Source organism: Neophocaena asiaeorientalis, unplaced genomic scaffold, assembly GCF_003031525.2.
Source record: "Neophocaena asiaeorientalis asiaeorientalis breed wild unplaced genomic scaffold, Neophocaena_asiaeorientalis_V1.1 scaffold134, whole genome shotgun sequence".
Taxonomy (NCBI): domain Eukaryota; kingdom Metazoa; phylum Chordata; class Mammalia; order Artiodactyla; family Phocoenidae; genus Neophocaena; species Neophocaena asiaeorientalis.
Window position 1 is genome coordinate 27371718 of NW_020185339.1, and position 19287 is coordinate 27391004.

The following is a 19287-nucleotide window of genomic DNA, read 5'->3' on the forward strand; positions in this document are numbered from 1 at the left end:
CCTCATCCATAACATGGCGATACTAACGCTCCCTTCCCCCAGCTGGCATGAGTTAATAATGTGAATTAGTATTCCGTAAAATGCTTAGCACAGTGGGCACTCAGAATAGAGGTTAACTTACTCTTTTCTATATAAGTGTCTAAAACTAGTTGTCCCCTTTATTACCTCTGTTTCTTGTGACTGTGGTTTGTGGCTCCAGCAAGACCACCTGTTTCTCACAAGGGCTTGTTTCACTCTGTCTCACTGCATGTGGCAGCTGCTGCACCATCTGGGATGTTGTCCTGCCTCCCATGTTAAAGGCCAGTGTGGTTCTCGGACCACTGCCACAGAATCCCCTGAGTGCTGATTTTGGGGCACCCACCTACTAAATCAGACTCTGGGGATGTTTGGTCTGGGGAAATCGGGGTAGGGGGGTCCTGCATTTTTGATGTGTTCCAGGTGATAATCAGACATTCGTTTGAGACAACTGTTTTAATTTATTCCTATCTTTACCATCTCTTCCAGGAAGTCCACTCAGACCCCTCCCCTGAGACATGCTCTGATACCCAGTGTGCTCCTTACTTGTGTCTGGTTCTGAGAGTCTGGGTCAAAGTCACCTTGGGTTCTACTGGGTCTGCTCTTTCCCACTGGACTGGGGAACTCCCAGGGAAAGATGCCTGGCCCCCTCTTTCCTCTTGTCACACTCGCTCCTCTTGAGTGTAGGTTCTCCTAGGATGCTGTAGGAAGTGAGACACTTTAGTTTTAAAATCCTTGGAATCCTATTTCCTTTACTTCTACACATACCTGGGAGACCTTAGCTTCTCTCTCTTCCTTCCGTTCTACTTCTGACTTTTTGAGATGGCATGGAAATTTTATGTCTATGTCATATCAGCCTTTGCTTTTCCCATCCCATCTCACCCTGCAGGATGTGTAGGTGTGGGCCAGCCCCACCCCACCCTGACAAGTGACCATGGATCCTGGAGCCGGGCCAGACTCATCTCTGACTGTCAATGAGCAGGTATCTTCTGGGGCAGGAAGAGGTGGGGGAGTGAGGGTAATGGACCAAGGAGTGTGGGAAAGGAGGAAAACTCCATAGAGCCCCTCATCTGTTTCTTACCAGAAACTCCCGTCCAGATCGTCACTTTACCTATCCAGATGTAGTTGCCAGCTAGGATTTCTCAGGGGCTGGGTTTGGGGACTTAAGCTGTGACTTTAAAAAGTGAAATTAACATGTGAAAATATGTATAAGTTAACATGGGGAAAGATTTGGATATCAGGGAATTAATTTTTTTTTCTTGCTTATATATCATTTTCTAATTTTTCTTGCAATGACCTTTTATTACTTATGTAATTTTGTTTTCCTTTTGAGAGCGTGGCTTATGGAATCTTAGTTCCCTAACCAGGGATCGAACCCAGGTCCCTGGCAGTGAGACGCCAGGGAATTTCCGACTTATGTAATTTTTAAAAGGAGAAAAAAGACTAACTAACCTCTCTTAAAGTGTGATGGGAGTAAAGTCCTTCACAGGTCAAGTCTGAGTCAGAAAGGGAACTGCTGGGGGGGTTATTGCACTCTTACTCCCCTGATGGGTCACAGTGTTGCTTTTTTCCAGCAGTCTCTGGCTGGATCCAGTTTTCAGGCCTAAGGAGCGTGTTGTGGGAGTGTCTTCAGGCCTAGGCGGGAGCTCAGGGAAGGCCTGACACAGAGCTTTTTAATGTATCGGGTGTCCCTGACTCTTGAATGGCCCAGTTGGAAGCGTGTCAGTGCTGGAGGTAAAGCACTGAGTGCTGGCTCTTTCAGCAGGAAAGGGGACCCAGTGTTCCGAGGAGGCCCAGGGGCTGCCTGCATTGCTGGGCATGGGGGCTCCGCTCCAGGTCGGAGCACGCCCACAGCAGAAGGCACACTGGAGCTGCAGGCCCACAGGGTACAAAGCTCCAGTCCAGGAGGGCCAGCGAGAGGCCACGTCTTCAGGATTCCTGACCCTCGCTTCAGGAAGTTGGCTTGGAGGGAAATCTTGGCCCGTACCCCAGAGTTTTGGAAATAAAAGAACCATGAGCTTAAAAAGTTACTCAGTATCGTGGAGCATTCATTTTCCACTCCTATAATAACTCAAGGGACGTGAAGAGGGATTTGCTTCTTGTCCCAGCTTAAGCTGTGGATATGGTGTTAGGGGCCATCGTAATCACACTCCAATATCCTAGCAGCCAAGAAGACAACCTTGCAAGGCTGTGGGAGAGGCCATTTACCACTCCCTGAACTGAATCCAAGAGAGGAAACAAATAGAAATGTCCCCAAGTGGTCTGGCTCTGTGGGACTTTTCCTAGCTTGTGTCAGGCCCTTCTCCCTGTCACCAGGGCCTACTTTCTCCTAGTACCTCCTTCCCTGGAATCAGGGAGCTGCAGTCTGCTCCAGGCTCTGGAATTCTCACAGAGCACACAGTCCTTGAGCCAGGAGGTCTGCATCTTGACATGCTCTCTCCTCTCTCCCTCAGCCATACCTAGAGCTCCGGTTCCCCAGGGCTGATCTGCCCCTCCCCCCAGCAGTGTCCCCGTCCTCTGTTTGCAGGTCATCGTGATGTCAGGCCATGAGACCATCCGAGTTCTGGAGGTTGGAGTGGATGCCCAGATCCCTGCTGAGGAGGAGGGCAAAGCACTGGAAGGTGTGGCCGCCGAGGGCTCCCAGAGCGGAGGCCCCACCAAAGCCAGTGAAGCTGCTGGTGAAGCTGGGCCAGACAACCCAGACTCCTCCGCAGAGGCAACTGGTATGAGGCTACCTGCTCCCATGTGGCATTGCTCCGCCTGAGTCCCCTCCTGTGTTCCCCCCTGGAGAGCCAGCATGAAGCCGGAGCGGGCTAGGTGGCTTTAGGGTCTCACTCTCTTCCTGTCCACTGGACAGCCTCTGGTCACAGTCTGTACTGTTGGTCAGCTCCTAGGCCACTCCTTGTCCCTGGAACTTTAGCTCTGGTTTCAGTCACTTACAGACCTAAACTGGGATGGGTCAGGGTGAGGGGATTGAATTAACCTCAGAGAGGGCTGCCAGGTCTAAACCAGACCCTCAAGCTCAAGGCAGAGAGGACTAAGCCTTCAGGATCCTGACGGCCCTTCCAAATCAGTACCTTTTGTGGTAGAGCTGGGCGGTGCCAGGAGTTGGGGATGGGAGGCCATCATACCCACCTTGGACTAAGGATGTGTGTGTTAGGGAGGGCCTTGTAGAATCCCAGCCCCTCACTCCCAGCTGGGCTGGCATGAGTCTAGCCTGGTGGGCTTATTTGTGCTCTTATTCTCCAAAGATGACTTCAGGGCATGAGTTTGATTCTCCTGCATGTGGAATGTATATGGCTGATTGACTCACACTGTCTCCCCTAATGACCCTGCAGTACAGCTGTGAGACCGCCTGGGCTGTTCTGGAAGCTGGGGCTGGTCCTAGGCACTGCTCTCTGGGCACAGGGCACCCTTTCATTGACTTTCCTCATTAACAGCTTATTAACACCTTTTGCAGGAAGCCTGGGGCCTCTCTTGCCAATTCCCCCAGAAAGCCATGATTCATCTCCCCTTGCTTTCCGCTGAACTTCGCCCCTTCCCTAGATTGGAGATGTGGTTGGGGGAGAGGGTGTGGGCCAAGAGGGGGAGACAGGAAGAGAGCAAAGAGAACAGGCAACTCTTTAACAAAACCCCTGCCAGATCTCACCTCCCTCGTTCTACTCGCAAATCAGTGTGCAGATCCATTTGGGACCCTAGTAACCCGGGTTATCTTTTCTCCTTTTGAGTAAAGGAATGACAAGAGACGTGATCATTTTCCCCTAGCCTGGAAATGTTCTGCTTCCCTGTTGAGGCCAGGATGAGCCACCACCTGCTTCCATGGGCCGGTGCCCTGGTGAGCAGACAGGAAAGACAAGGATTCTCCGTCTCGGCCACCCTTTCCCGGTTTATCCACAGTGCCTTAACTTCCTTTTTTACCCTTTCATCCATCTTCCGTATCTCTGGTGCCTTAATTCTGCTCCTTATCCAAAACCTGCTCTCAGGAATTGATCAGAGACCAGTGATCTACACCTTAGCATGAGTGTTCATGGTAGTGTGTATCTTCTTCCAGAGGTTTGTATACTTAAGCTTTTCACCAAAGTCTTCTTTATAAAGGGATTTCCGTCATTGTCAAGCAGGAAAGGGTGGTATGTTGATGGTACCTCCTAAGGAGCTGCCAGCTTAAACTGTGGCTTTGATGGAACGTCTCTGTGTAATGCAATATTGAGAAGTGTTTCCTCTTAAAACAAAATAAAACTAAGTAATAGGAAACTTTCAGGATGAAAAAAGAATCTAGCGATTTGTGTCACTCTAAATTATTACCCAAACCTTGTCACACATACACATTTTTATAGGTGTGGCCCCTGAGGGCAGGCTAAGTAGCATATGACACTTACCACCATATTATTTCATATTCCATGTCCTTTATTGACAGATTCACTCATCTGATTCTGGGTTTGGCTGTTATCAAACTGTCTGATTTTTCATTGTCATAAACAGTGCTGCTTTGAATGGCCCTTTAATTTTATTTTTCTTTGAGGTGTAGTCCACCCAAATTCCTTTTGAAGAGAAGCTGATTGTTTACATAGGAGGAAGTCATCACACGGAAAAATACAAAACCTTGCCATCAATGAGGGAAAAAGTAATTGGCTATGAGGTACCACCTATGCCTATTAAGCCAGAAAAATAAATAAACAGTGATAAAACCTAAATTGGGTGGTGCTGTGGAGAAACAGGTACATTGTTGATGGCGCTGTACATTGGTTCAGTCTTCCTGAAAAGCAGTCTAGCAGGAAGCTACAAAAACCCTAAACGTAGGCAGACTCTAGGGCCCATGGTCCTACTCTGGAAATACAGCATATCCTAATGAAATGACTGTACACATGGTAAGCTTTCATCACTTGTGTCTATCACATTCCCATTTCCTCACTTTCCTTTTTAGGTTTCATTATACTTTGTCAAGCAAAATATTTTTTAAATTTCCAGAGGTTCAGATTATCCTTCTCTGATTTTTTTTTTTTCAATAGTTAGAAATGTATCTCCCCTTCACAGTGGAGATAAATCTGCCATTTTGTTTTCTTTAGTATTTTATAAGGCTTTTGTGGTCGTTGCTTGTCTCTTTCATTCTTTAAGCAATCTGCATTTTTAAATTATATACTGTAAACAGTCTAGTCCTTAGTTAGGTTGGTGCCTTTCCAGATTAAAACACAGGCTGGGAATGCAGCCTTGGAAGGTTATCTAGTTCAGTGGTTCCCACTTTGTCTGTGTGCTGTATCACAAGGGAGCTTAAAAGAAAAAGAGAGAGATGAAAGGTTCCTGGCCTCCACTCCTGGACGTTCTGACTCAGTAGGCCTAGACTAGGGCCTGGAAACCTATACCCAGTCAGTATTTAGAAGCCACTGGTGTGATGAATTGGGAGATCGGGATTGACATATATACACTAATATGTATAAAATGGATAACTAATGAGAACCTGCTGTATAAAAAAAAAATTAAAAAAGAAACCACTGATCTGGTCAAACACACAACACCTAGATTCTCTTTAATGTCTCACCATATATTAAATAATAACCCCTCTCTGCATTGTTGTGTGGCTTTAAAGAGGTTTCCTGGTACGGGTCCCAGTACCTAACTAAATCCAGGTGGCAAGAGGAAGCTCTCACCTGGGTGAAAAGCTCCAATGCATAGGAAGTTCCTTTAGAACTTCCTAGAAGCTGCTCACCCAGACTTCAGACCTCAGGGAATGGCAAGAAGAAAAGCTGCCTGGCCTGGAGAGCCCCGTTAATCCTGAGTGTATCCAAGACATGTCACTTCCAAGACTTCACCCTACAGGAGTCCCGCCCCTTCCCCAAGCCAGCACCTGCGTCCAAAAAGTAGCCTGAAGGTTGAACAATGATCCAGCTGGATGAGCCAGTCGATCCCATTGATTCTAGCTCCTTCTCTCCCTGACACATGTTCCTTTCCACTACTGATTATGTGATAGGTCCTAGCATCCTACAGAGCCAGGAGCTGAGAGACTGATACCCAGCTGTGCCTGGGTCTGCATTTTCTTCATCCACCTTTGAGAAGAGGGTGGTCTACTTTCCAGGTCTGGCACAGGGTTCTCCAGCCTCCTATTCTCACTACCCGTAGCTTTTGGGAAGCTGCCTCTGTGGGCCAGGGAAGGCCAGTGATTGGCCTCGGGTTATGCAGAAATACAGTGTAGGGCTGAGGGTTGTCACACTCACCCAGGCTCACTCCTTGTCCCTCTTTGTCCCAATGCCACTTGAAGTGAAGTCACTCCCGGGGATGCCTCCGAGCCCTGCCCCTGCCGTTGCCACCTTCAGCCAAGCCCCATGCCAGCCTCAGGCATCGCAGACCCTGACACCACTGGCTGTACAAGCTGCCCCCCAGGTAAGGGCCACCCCAGGGAGCTGGACAGAGGGCAGTGGGCAGGAGCAAGGCATGGGATAGCCAACATGGGCTGGCCATGGGATCTGGGAACTTCATGAGGCAGGATGGGGAAGGGGCTGTGGCTTGAGGGAGGGAGTCTCCTACTAGGTACCCCTGGCCTCTCCCCTGCCCCAGATCAGGCCCCCTGGGAAAAGTAGATCTGCATTTGCCAGGTAATCTCCTTGGATTCAGGAAGGATTATAGAGATTACATTAACTCCTTCAAGTCATCTAATGACTAAGTGAGTGAATACCCTTGTCAGCCCCTCTAGGGGATGCCTAGAAGAGTTCATGGGTTTTTGGTCCTCATTTAGAGCCAGGGGCAGCCCCAGCTCAGTGAGAAGCTGTCTCCAGGGGCCTCCAGGCATGCTGAGCTCCCTGTGACCTTTCACTGCAAGCACAGTTCTCCAAGGCATCCATCAGGATTGTCCTCCATCAGAACCTCCCGGAGGCCCCTGTGGGTCTTGACCACTTGGTTCCACCAGCCCCTGCCCCCTGCTTCCTGGCCACAAAGCATTGGTCCTGTGGGCAAGGGCCCGGGGAAGGCTTGGGAGGCACCAGACCGTGGTGGGAGAGGCCTGTGACCCTTTCTGGCCCTTGAGCAGGGCTAGGCCTTGTCCCTGATATGAGCTGCTTCTCTGAAGGCGGTATAGTCCAGTCCAGGTGCCCCCTCGGGCGGGGTTGGGCCTCCAGCTAGGGCTTGTCTCTTCCCCGCCCTCATGCGGCCTTTTCCCACTGCCCTCAGAATGCTTTGTGTGTGCTCAGCTGGGTCTGAGAGACCCAGTGTTTGCGCTGTCGATGTTGATTTTGTATTTTTTCTTTTCTTTCTGAAATCTCGTTTGCTTTTGCAGGTCTTGACTCAGGAAAACTTAGCCACAGTTCTGACAGGAGTTATGGTTCCAGCAGGGGCAGTTACTCAACCTCTTCTTATCCCCATCAGTATTGCAGGTCAAGTGGCTGGTCAGCAGGGGCTGGCCGTGTGGACAATTCCTACAGCAACCGTGGCTGCCCTCCCAGGACTGACCGCTGCTTCTCCCACGGGGGGAATTTTCAAGCCACCTTTAGCCGGTCTCCAAGGTAACGGCAACTCTCCCCAGGACTGCACCAGGCTCCCCATCACCTTACACTACCATCCCTGCACGCGTGCTTGCCATGTTGGACTCCAAACCCGCAGCCCTCCCAGGGCGACAGCCCTGGAGTCTGGATCTGGTGTCCCAGGCACCCAGCCACAGAGCTGCTGCACCACCTTGGGACTCTAGGCCATGGCACCATGCTGGCCCAGCAGGCCTCTCTTCCTTCAGCCAACTGTCTGAGACTACCCCTCCCCCCTACGCCAGAACTCACCCCGTGACCAGCCTCCTGAGAAGGACTGCAAGAAGATTCAACTTCTGGTTTTGAATCTACTCCTCTCCAGGCCCAAGGGAGGGGGGATGAGAGAAGTTGGCATGTGCCGCCCCCGCCAAGATCAAGTGAATCACAGCTGCCTGTCCCCCCTGCCCCAACCCCCCCTCGTTCTCGTGCCAGATCCCTTGGGATTGGAGCCTCCCTGGGCTACGGCTAGGCGTTTGAGCACCTCTGTCTCTGCCTTGCTCCGTAGCAGCTGCCGTGCTGAACGCCGCTCTCCCGGCACCTGTACAAGCTGCCCCACCGGCCCAGGCCTCCTCGCCCACCCGGCCCCAGACGCTGATCCAGACCCAGCCGCTGCTGCAGACCACACCTGCCATTCTGCCGCAGTCCACTGCTGCCACCGCGACTGCCCCCACCCCCAAGCCAGTGGACAGCCCCCCACAGATCACCGTTCAGCCTGCAGGCTTCGCGTTTAGCCCAGGAATCGTAAGCTGCTGCCCTCACCAGGGGCTAAACGGGGATGGACCGAATCTCTGGCCAAGGGTGAACCTGACCCTTCCCTCGGGGGAGGAAGGAGGTAGAGGACCAGCCCCCTGAACACGGCTCTCTTGCAACACTTCGGCACAGATGGGCTCCTTCTGAGGCCTTCCCCTGCAGCTGCCAGCCCATCCGTCCCAGACAAGAGCAGACAACCTCTGCCAAGAGGGCTGGGCAAATCCTCCAGAACCTGAACCACTGGACCAGCCTTGGAGGGTGGGACGATGTCTGGGGATTGCAAACTTGTGAGCTGTCGCTTAGGTGGAGCTAGAGGCTGTTCGATGTGACTAGAGTCACATCAGCCCCTCCAGTCTGGCCTTTCTACTCTCCCAGGGCTAGCCCGAAAGATCAGCCAGAGTTACTCCTCCATGACTGCGACCCCGCCCTTCCCTGCTCACCCCCTGCAGCCCCTGGCCCTGGACACTGTTCAGCTGGTGGACTTGGGCCTGCAGCCCACATTTACCTCTGCCCAGCATCCATCCCCCCTGCCCCAGTACCCTCGGCCCTCTTCCCTCTGCCTTGGGCTCTTTCTCGCCCCATCGCCTCTGAGCAAGGCTCTTCCTCCACCCACAGATCAGTGCTGCTTCCCTCGGGGGACAGACCCAGATCCTGGGCTCCCTCACTGCAACTCCGGTCATTGCCAACGCCGTTCCCAGCATGCCGGGGATCAGCAGTCAGATCCTCACCAACGCTCAGGGACAGGCAAGTGGTCAAAGCCAGGCTGAGGGGTGGGGACTGGTGGAGATGCTGGCTGTGGACGAGGGGCAGGACGTGGGCTGAGGGTCATGGGAACTCAACTAGGGTGATGAGCTGCTGTTCATACCTCTTGTGTGACAGCTGTCTGCTGCTGCTGAGGCCAGGCAGGGGCGTAGCCCCCATCCAGCCCTGGTGGTACTCACTCTAGCTGGGGGTTTTCGTTTACGGAACACTCACTTTGTGACCAGCCTCTGTGCTAGGTGCTTTCTCATACATTATCCCACTTCTTTTTGAGTACACACCTACTGGGTGGAGATTTTTATTCCCGTTTTACAGGGGAGAAGGCTGAGGTTCAGAGAAATTAAGCCACACCGTTAAAATGTGGCAGAGCAGGGATTCACATCCAGATCTGTCTGAATGCACATGCAAACCTAGTCCTGCCCCACCACGGCTCTGGAGAGAGAATAAAGGAAGCGGCCCCTAGAGTGGGAATCCTTCACTTTCTTGTGAGGAAACAGGCCTAGAGGGGTTAAGTGATTTGTCTAAGTCCCTTCCTGCCAATGTGGGGATTTGGGTTGGGGGTGGACCTGGACGCTGCCCTCACACTTGGGGTCCCTATGTTTCCCCCCAGGTTATTGGAACACTTCCGTGGGTAGTGAACTCGGCTAGCATGGCGGCCCCAGCACCAGCCCAAAGCCTGCAGGTCCAGGCTGTGACCCCCCAGCTGTTGTTGAACGCCCAGGGCCAGGTGATCGCAGCCCTGGCCAGCAGCCCCCTGCCTTCTCCCGTGGCTGTCCGGAAGCCAAGCACTCCTGAGTCCCCCGCTAAGAGTGAGGTACAAGGGCTGGGTTGGGGGTTGGGGGCAGGCAGTGCCATCTGGCATGGGTGGCCTCCCTCCAGGCTGTGAGCTAGACGACACTATTTCCTGAAGCCCCTGGGAAAGCAGGGCACCTCCCCAAAGCGGGGGGAGGTTCCAGGGTAGAAGGTTCACACGAGTCCACGCATTCTCTGCCTGGGAAAGCAGCACCACCGTCCCCTGACCCCTTACCTACACACACCGAGCATGTGTATATGTGCCCTCAGAGGTCAATAGCACTCTGAGAAAGCCAGGCAGGGGTGGTCAAAGTAAACTGGGCCTTGGTCAGCTCCAGGGTGAACAGATCGCTAGAAAGGCCCTGGGAGGTTCGTTCTGTACCCTCTCCCTCTTCACCCCTTCATCCCTCCACCCCTCCGCCCTGCACTGTGGCATTGATTATTCATTTATGTATTCATTCTAGGAGCAGTTTTTGAGTGCCTACTGTATTCCAGGGGCTGAAGATGTAGAGCTGAATAAGATGCCCTTCCTAACCTTGGGTAGCCCAGCATCAGAGACAATTATAAGTCAGCGTGGCGAAGGCTGTGACAGGGTCAGGATAAGGTGCTTTGGGAACCCGGAGAAGGGGGCTCTCCGCAGACTGGGGAGTTTGACAAGGCTTCGTAGAGTAGGACACTGAACTACCCTAAAGGGATGAGTTGGGTGAGAGGTGTTCCACCTCCACAGAACTGCAGGAAGTACAGTGTGCCAGAGCAGAGGTTCTCAGACGTGAGTGTGCGGCAGAACCAACTGGAGGGCTTGCTGGGATGCAGATTCCCAGGCCCGACCCCAGAGCCTCTGATTTAGTAGGTCTGGAGTGGCGTCCAAGAATTCACATCCCTAACAAGTTAGTGGTATGTAGCTTCCCAGCTTCACTGAATAACCTCTTAGCCTCATCTATAAAAGGGAGGTGATAAGAGTACCAACTTCACAAGGTTATGAATGTTAAAGGATAGACTACACATAAGGCAGTTTATACTCTGGTACACAGAGAGCGCTTGAAAAATGGTGCTTTTATTGTCATCACTAATATTAGATAGTGGGGAGTCGCGGGAGGGTTTTTAGCAGGGAAGTGGCTGATTAGATTTGCATTTAAAAAATTCCCTCCGTTATCCAGGTGGAGTCAAGAATTGGACTGTGGTGAGACTTGAGTCATCGTCCCTGTTAGGAGACAGCTTAAACAATTCTAGCCAGAGACAAGGAGCTCTGAACAAGGCCCTGGGGATGACGAGGGAATGACTTGAAGCTACCGGGAGGTAGAATTCAGGGAACAGGACCCATCCTAAAGAAATCTGCACTTTCAGGAAGCTTTAAAAAAAATCATACTAGGGCTTCCCTGGTGGCGCAGAGGTTGAGAGTCCGCCTACCAATGACGCAGGGGACACGGGTTCGTGCCCCAGTCCGGGAAGATCCCACATGCCGCGGAGCGGCTGGGCCCATGAGCCATGGCCCCTGAGCCTGCGCGTCCAGAGCCTGTGCTCCACAATGGGAGAGGCCACAACAGTGAAAGGCCCACATACCGCAAAAACAAAACAAAACAAAAAAGAATCATACTAAAAATACTAATTTCATATATTTATAGTTTCTCCTGATTATAAATTCGATACATGTTATTTATAAAAATTCCAACATTATGTGTGATGTCAAAAGGTAAAAATCCCTTCTAACTCTACTTCCAGAGATGATTTCTGTTGACAGTCTGCTTTATATGCCTCAAGATTTTTTTTTCTGGGTAATTCATGTCTTTTTAAAGGAATTATTCCATAAAAACTGTTTTTCACCTTACTTTTTTTTCTTTCACCTTAGCACTGTGACTCAGAGCTCTTTCCATGGCAGCAGTTAAGAGAGAAACCTTATTCTTTGTCATGGCTGCACAGTATCTTAATGTAGAGAGGTCTCAGGAGTAATTTGCCAGTTCCCTGTTAATGGATATTTGGGGCCTGGAGGCTCTAGCATCAGGTTTAGGTTTCTCCTTTTTTTTTTTTTTTTTTTTTTTCCGACCAGGCGCTCCGTGGCATGTGGGATCCTCCTGGACCGGGGCACACCCTGCATCGGCAGGCGGACTCTCAACCACTGCGCCACCAGGGAAGCCCCGAGGTTTCTCCTTTGAGGGCAGAGATTTGAGAGCAGTTATCTCAAGGGCGGACACTTGTTGGGGCTTTGACCAGGTGTGCTGAACCTTTCTGAGCCTCTGACCTGCCCGGGTCATAGGCAGCAACAAGGCCCCAGCTTGGTGGGGCACGTTCTGTGCTTATTTTGGAGGTCATTATCATTGGGTGGGTGCTAATGCGTAGCTTCTAGTCTTGCTTTTTGGTGGGGCACAGGTAGGAGTGTGCTGGGGTGAGTGAGGATTCCATGCCCACTTTTTTAAAAAAATTAATCAATCAATTTATTTTTGGCTGTGTTGGGTCTTCGTTGCTGCATGCGGGCTTTCTCTAGTTGCGGCGAGCGGGGGCTACTCTTCGTTGCGGTGCGCAGGCTTCTCATTGTGGTGACTTCTCTTGTTGCGGGGCACGGGCTGTAGGTGTGCGGCTTCAGTAGTTGTGGTACCCGGGCTCAGTAGTTGTGTGGCTCGCAGGCTTAGTTGCTCCACGGCATGTGGGATCTTCCCGGACCAGGGCTCGAACCCGTGTCCCCTGCATTGGCAGCCGGGTTCTTAACCACTGCTCCACCAGGGAAGTCCCTCCATGCCCACTTTTGCCCTGCCTCTGGCCCCACCAGAGACTCCACCCCCCGGAAACAGGCAGGCGGGCAGTGGGGTTTGTTGGCACTTCTCCTCGCAGGTGCAGCCCATCCAGCCCCCGGCAGCCATGCCCCAGCCAGCTGTGGTCATCGCCAGCCCAGCCCCAGCGGCCAAGCCAGCTGCCTCTGCTCCTATCCCGATCACCTGCTCAGAGACCCCTACTGTCAGCCAGCTGGTGTCCAGTAAGTGGCTTCTAGAGAGGTTGTGGAGAAGGGGAGAGGCATTTATTTGGACACGATGACCTCATTAGATGACGTTCTCCTTAATAAACTTCCTTGAGTCCACAGGGGAAGGGCATAGGCCCATTGCCAGGAACTGGCTTTCTTATTCTCATTCTGTGGAGCTGGATTCTATGCATGACGATGGTGGAGGCTGCTTAGCCAGCTGTCTGGCTGCTTTTCTGAGAAGCCAAGCCATTGGCTGTCTCCCCTATGGTCTCTCACCCAGCATTTGAGGAATGTGGATGGCCAACAGGTGTGCTTGGGGCCAGGCTGGGGAGAATGGGGGAGGGTCAACAGTTAGAGCTGGAAGAACTTGAAAATAGGCCTCTACCTCTATACACGTTGGTCCTGGCCCCTTACCCTCAAGTTTTATATGTCTTGGGGACAGGGGTGATGAGGGTCTTAAGGGTACATAGGTCTTTTGTCAAATGTCCTTATCCCTCACTACAGCACCGGGCTAGGCCAATGGGCAAGATAAGCAGTGAAGGTTGTCTGTCTCACACACACCCCTGCCCCCTTCCTCTGGCCTAGAGCCACATACCCCGAGTCTGGATGAGGACGGGATCAACTTAGAAGAGATCCGGGAGTTTGCCAAGAACTTTAAGATCCGGCGGCTATCCCTGGGCCTCACGCAGACCCAGGTGGGTCAGGCTCTGACCGCGACGGAAGGCCCAGCCTACAGCCAGTCAGCCATCTGCCGGTGAGTAAGGCTGCCTTGGACACTGTCAGGGCACTCACAGGGGCCCAGGTGATCCGGCCCTTTTCCATATTCTCCCTGGCTTCCGCCCTCTTCCGGACAAGGAAAGCTGTTCTAAGGGTAGACATGAACACCTCGAGTAGCCAAAGTCTTTCTGGGGGCCCTCTGAAGTTTAGCCCCAAATCCTGAGCCTTTATATTGTCTTTTATGGGAAAGCCAGGATCATAATCCATTTAGGAATCCTAGAGGGACAGGAGAACAGCTTATGAAATTAGTCACAAAAGTGAGAACTTCAGTTCTGGCTTGGTTCTCAACGATGACCCACTATCACCCCTATCATGCTCCCGTCTCCCCCTCTTTTGAGGCATGACTATAAAGTGATGTAGCTGATTTTTCTGTGTGCAGCATACAGACTGGTTCTGGTGCCAGTATTAAAGGAGGGGTAGGGAATTCCCTGCCGGTCTAGTGGTTAGGACACTGCTAGGGTCCCAGGTTCAATCCCTGTTCGGGGAACTAAGATCCCGCAAGCTACGTTACATGGCCAGAGCCAAACAAACAAACAAAGAAAAGAAATGAAGGATAGCCGAGGGTTTCAAACACGAAAAAACACACGGTTCAGGGATGGCCAAAAGGTTTCATCTGCCTGCCAATTATATAGATTAGACTAGAGTGACTATTAGACTACCGTGCCATGTTGGGAATTCTGTAGTCACATCGGGGCTCAGCCAGAAAGAGTATTCTGTCTTAGAGATGCTGCAGTTGGAGGAGGACAGTACTTACAACATCCGTTTGGCATCTCTGGAGGCCTCTCAAGATGACTCCTTAAAGGACCTCACCCATTTGGATATGAAAGTTCTGGAATGGTGCTCATTAAAGCAGTTGCCCTGTTATCATCGCACTACTGAACCGAGGCCATGGGAATGGTCTCCCTGTTATGACCTGGGATACAGGACAGTCTGAGGAGTCTGGGCTTGGCCGAGCCAGGGCGTTTTAGTGGGGGTGGTGAGGGGAACACTGAGCACAGCCCCACCGGCCCCAAGAGGAGCAGCCCCTTGTGGACAGCGCTCACGCCCGGTGTGGGGAGTAAGACACTCTCACTGTTCCTTCCTGGGCTTGGGTCACCTACAGGTTTGAGAAGCTGGACATCACGCCCAAGAGTGCGCAGAAGTTGAAGCCAGTGCTGGAGAAGTGGCTGAATGAAGCCGAACTCCGGAACCAGGAAGGCCAGCAGAACCTGATGGAATTTGTGGGAGGCGAGCCCTCCAAGAAACGCAAGCGCCGCACCTCCTTTACCCCCCAGGCCATAGAGGCTCTTAACGCCTACTTCGAGAAGAACCCGCTGCCCACAGGCCAGGAGATCACCGAGATTGCTAAGGAGCTCAACTATGACCGGGAGGTCGTGCGGGTCTGGTTCTGCAACCGGCGTCAGACGCTCAAGAACACCAGCAAGCTGAATGTCTTTCAGATCCCTTAGGGCTGAGCCCCCAGCCCTGTGTTCCAGCACTTTGTACCTTCCCTTGGCACCCGGCTGCAGCCACCGCCCTGCGGCATCTGTCATTCTGCCACACGTGGCTGTGTTTGCCCTGGGTCGTGAGACTACACGGTGCGCCTGTGTTTCAGCCCCCTCCCCCTCCCCATATCGTCCACATCCTGGGGAGGGCAGTGGGGCCCGTCTGAGACCTCCAGGCTTGGGCATGGTCACGCCAAGGGAGGGGATTTGTGGTGTCACTTGAAGAAGCACTTTGCTAATGTGGTTTTTGAAGGGTGAATTCTGGTTGGGAACCGGAAACTCCCCTCTCTGGGGCAGGGCTGCAGCAGCCTCTGAGGACCACTGGCCATTAGCTCTTGTTTCCGACAGCATTCTCTTTCCACTCTCCCTCCTCCTTTGCTCCTCTGGCAGGTACGGTGGCTAGTCCAGCAGAAACACAGCCTCACACCCCACCCCCCGTCCCCTGCCCTCTGCCTGCAGGTACACTGTCCCCTGAAAGAACCCAACACATACAATTCTGAAAAGGGTGATGTGCTGCTCAGAAGGTCAGATGCCATGTCTGCCTCGACCTCAAGGTCAGAAGGTTTCCACAGCCCTGGGGCCAGAACATGTGATCTCCTCTCCCCATCTCTCCCTGGTTCCTTTGGGAGGGTGGAAAATTGCCCTAAAACAGAATCTTTTCTTTTGTAAATCATGTTGGAAGGAAGCAACAGTGAACTCTAGCTGTCCTGGAGTTGACCTGGGTCTATAGCAGGTTGGGAACTTAGTAAATAAGGCCATCTGCCCAGATTTTAATCTGATCTCTGTCCCTGGCCATCTCCACATCAGAATGGTGTGGTTAAGAGAGCTTGCAGCCTGGAAAATCCCCCGGCCCAGCTAAGCAGGCACTGGGGGGGGGGGGTGGGGGGGAATGAGGAAAGGAATGCTGACTCTCTCTTGTCTTCACACTCACTGCCCCCCTCCCCACCCCCAGTCCTGGGCCCTTCTCAGAAGCAGCAAATTAAACAAGAAGCCAGACAGCAAGGCCCTGGGGAAAAAAAGCCAAGATCCAGAAAGAGCTGATGGCAGCCCTGGAAGGTCTCTTTGTGGAAAGTGACTTAACTCTAATTTTCTTTGGAACTTGAAGTCTTGGATACTGGAGGAGAAATCTAACTTTGTCCAGAGTCTTAGACCACGTGTTTGTGTTAGCAATCCCCGCAGTGCGCTTCTAAGCTAAGAATACCCCTGGAGCAGGCTGGGTTTTGCCTTCAGAGAGGGTAGCTATGGTACATTGGGGGTTGGCATCTCATCTGAGCTGTTAAGTGAGTTTCCCAGCCTCACTGTGGCTGGGCCTCCCCTGGAGTTCAGTAGGGGATCAGGAGAGCACTGCAAGGTTTGCTGAGATGAGCCCAGACTTGCTGTGTAGACTAGACTTAAAGGGTCACACACAAGTCACGGGTGAGCCACCCCCTCCTTTCACAACTCCTCTCCTTACAGAGCCAGGTCTCTAGGTCTCTACAGTAAACCCTGAAGAGGTGACTGCCAGGCGAGGGCACATCACCACCTCTGTCAGACACTGGTGCAGAGCCTAGCCTCGCTTCCTCTGGCATGCTGTGTTTCCTTTCCTGCCTGCAGCTGCCCCCTCCCAGGCCCTACAAAGCCAGTGTGGCCGGCTTCTTGGTAGCTCTGCCAGTGAGAAGGCAGTTGTGTGTCCAATGGCCCGCTCCCGCCTACCCCACGCCACTGCATCCTGTCCAACGAAACGTGCTCGAGTGTGGTGGAGGATGAGGAAGCAGGTGGGCACCTTGTCTGCTCCAGCCTCCCGGGAGAGACCGTGTCTCCAAGGGTAAGGCTCCGCACTCAAGTTCAGGGTTATCAACCTGTCTCGATGAGATGACGAGCTCACTTGAGAGGGGTGTTGTAAACAAGTTTTCAGTAAGAATAAAGTAGTGCCAGAGTTTGTAAAGGATTCAATCACTTATAGTTCAATAAATTAGACAGATACGGGTTTTTACCCTCAAGCCCTTGTGTTCAGATATGCTTTCTTTTTTGGGAGAGACAAGTGGGTCGTGGCTGGTGCCCTGGGAGTAGCATATAACCCGTGGCAGTGGATATGCAGGAGGACACCATCTGTCCCGTGTCACAGCGGGAAAAAGCTGATGCACTGCTGCTCTAAATTAGGCCTGGCCATGCTTTCTTAGCTCCTCCCGCATCTAAATGTGTCTTCCCAAGGCTGGGCTAGAACTAAAGCATTTTTTCCTCTGCTGGAATGACGAGTTGGTCTTTCAGAGGAACAGGTCCAGGGGCAGAATGTTTGCAGGCTGAATTCCCCAGGCAGGGTGGTACAGGATGCCCCTGAAGTGTGCCCAAACCAGAGCTCACTGGCCTGATCTCTGCTCTTGTTTCCCCTACCACAGGGCCCCCAGAGAGCAGCAGTGGCCCTGAGGTGGGTTTTTTGTTTTGTTTATATTTTTGTTTTGAGTAGCATCAGGTTCTGAAGGGAGTTGATATCAAATTTGTTTTGAAAGCACCTTTCTGGTTATCAGCCAGATCTCAGTGGCTCCTTTACCATGGAAAGGCAGGAGAAAGGGCAGAAATGGCTTAACTGTTTGCATGTGTTTTGTTTGTTATTGTTTCAAAGACCAAAACTTTCTATGGCTTAATGAATTGGCTGGGGCCTTTGACCCTGCACTAATCAAGGCATTTTATCCAGGTGGGGTCCAGGGAAAGAATTCAGTCCAATGGGTTAAGGAACCCATTTGACTTTGGAATGAGAGACCCTGACATTTCTGTGTCCTTGGAAATCCAATCACCTTCCGATGCCTAGATTCCCTTCCTGTCTCCTAGGCCAGGCTCTGACGCTGAGGTTCTGACTGATCCCAGACGTGGGACAAAGTCTGCTGAGAGCTGGAGTGAGGGGTCAGGAGGGGAGAATGGGGGAGAAGCACTTGATGTAGTTGTGTGGAATAAACAGTATTTTTTCTTTTGTACTGGTCTGCTTGTTTCTCTTCTACCTCTCAGGGTGATGTGAGGGAATCAGTGTCAGAGACCAGGGGAGGAGCTGGCTTTGCTGTCAGAGTCTGTGGCCGGGAAAATCCCATTGCAAGAGGATCAGTGCCCTGAACTCCTACTTCCCCGCTCAGGCCCTCCAGCCGGGACTCTCCTCATTGGGTGCAGGGTCAAGGGGATATGCCCTTTTTTTTTTTTTTTTTTTTTTTTGCGGTATGCGGGCCTCTCACTGTTGTGGCCTCTCCCGTTGCGGAGCACAGGCTCCGGACGCGCAGGCTCAGCGGCCATGGCTCACGGGCCCAGCCGCTCCGCGGCATGTGGGATCCTCCCGGACCGGGGCACGAACCCGTGTCCCCTGCATCGGCAGGCGGACTCTCAACCACTGCGCCACCAGGGAAGCCTGGGGATGTGCCCTTTTTCCTTCTAGATCACCCCCTGATACCTAGGATCCCACAATTCCCTGCCAAGCCCACTTTCTAGCCCCTCTTCCCTGGGTCCTGATAATAGATTGTGCTGTTGGTGTATACACTCCTGGCCCAAGAGGTGACCAAGAGGCAGCTGTTTGCCAGAAAGCTGGGTGGATGGAGCTTGGCTGTGCAGACTGAATGCTGATACATATACACAGAGCCCTTTGCAATGTGAGGGGGGGCTGCGAGGGGGAAGAGAAGGCAGGCTGCAGGCTGGGTGCCACGACTGGGGCACATTCTAGCACAGAACATCAAGGAGTCTTAGAAGTCCAAATTCAAACCTGGCCTTCCTGGTCATTATGAAGGTATGCTTATCATGACAGGAGGCGAGAACAGTCACAATTAGGTTGATTATGCTTTATAAAAATTTAGATATATGGTAAATGGGTCTTCCTTTGTGCTTTTCCCCAGGCCTGCAAATGTTATGGGCAGGCCTGCCACCTGAGCTCAGGGCTGGGAGAGCATGGCTGTAAAAAGGGTCTCTCCCTCCTAGAAGCAGGGTTCATGCCATGCTCCCCTGAAACCCTCCCTCCTCCCCCCTCCACCTCCTCGGTACTGATGAGGTCTGGGCTACATAATCTAAACTGGTGAGGACAAGGCATCACCTTTGATTCCACCCAACCGGCATTCCTGGGCCAGGCACTGTGCTGGGTTCTAGATCATGCTCCACCCCCCTCCCCAACCCAAGGGACAAGAGATGTCTAAGACTCTGACATCAGGCTTGGGGATCAGAGGAGCTTTACAGCACTCGAAATAATGAGGCCCAAAATGACACAGAAGCCAGCACTTAACCTCTGCATAGATCTCACAACCCTAATATTGGC

General features: G+C 52.3%; 1 protein-coding gene across 1 annotated transcript; it reads left to right on the plus strand.

Annotated features, from left to right (window-relative positions):
• Positions 1–894: 894 nt before the first annotated feature.
• POU6F1 (POU class 6 homeobox 1) lies at positions 895–17953 on the plus strand. The gene is made up of 11 exons (XM_024737062.1): positions 895–997; positions 2543–2738; positions 6266–6387; positions 7277–7502; positions 8023–8258; positions 8883–9011; positions 9637–9840; positions 12642–12783; positions 13354–13522; positions 14648–15583; positions 16623–17953. Exons 1-10 carry the CDS (start codon positions 950–952, stop codon positions 14991–14993), a joined length of 1818 nt encoding a protein of 605 aa, XP_024592830.1. The 5' UTR covers positions 895–949; the 3' UTR covers positions 14994–15583; positions 16623–17953.
• The last annotated feature ends 1334 nt before the right edge of the window (positions 17954–19287 follow it).

Excerpts from the sequence above, each read along its gene's own strand:
- POU6F1 (XM_024737062.1), top strand. The coding sequence starts at position 950 with ATGGATCCTGGAGCCGGGCCAGACTCATCTCTGACTGTCAATGAGCAG. Across the intron at positions 8,259-8,882 it reads TCGCGTTTAGCCCAGGAATC|ATCAGTGCTGCTTCCCTCGG; the intron begins GTAAGCTGCTGC and ends CTCCACCCACAG. Across the intron at positions 9,841-12,641 it reads AGTCCCCCGCTAAGAGTGAG|GTGCAGCCCATCCAGCCCCC; the intron begins GTACAAGGGCTG and ends TTCTCCTCGCAG.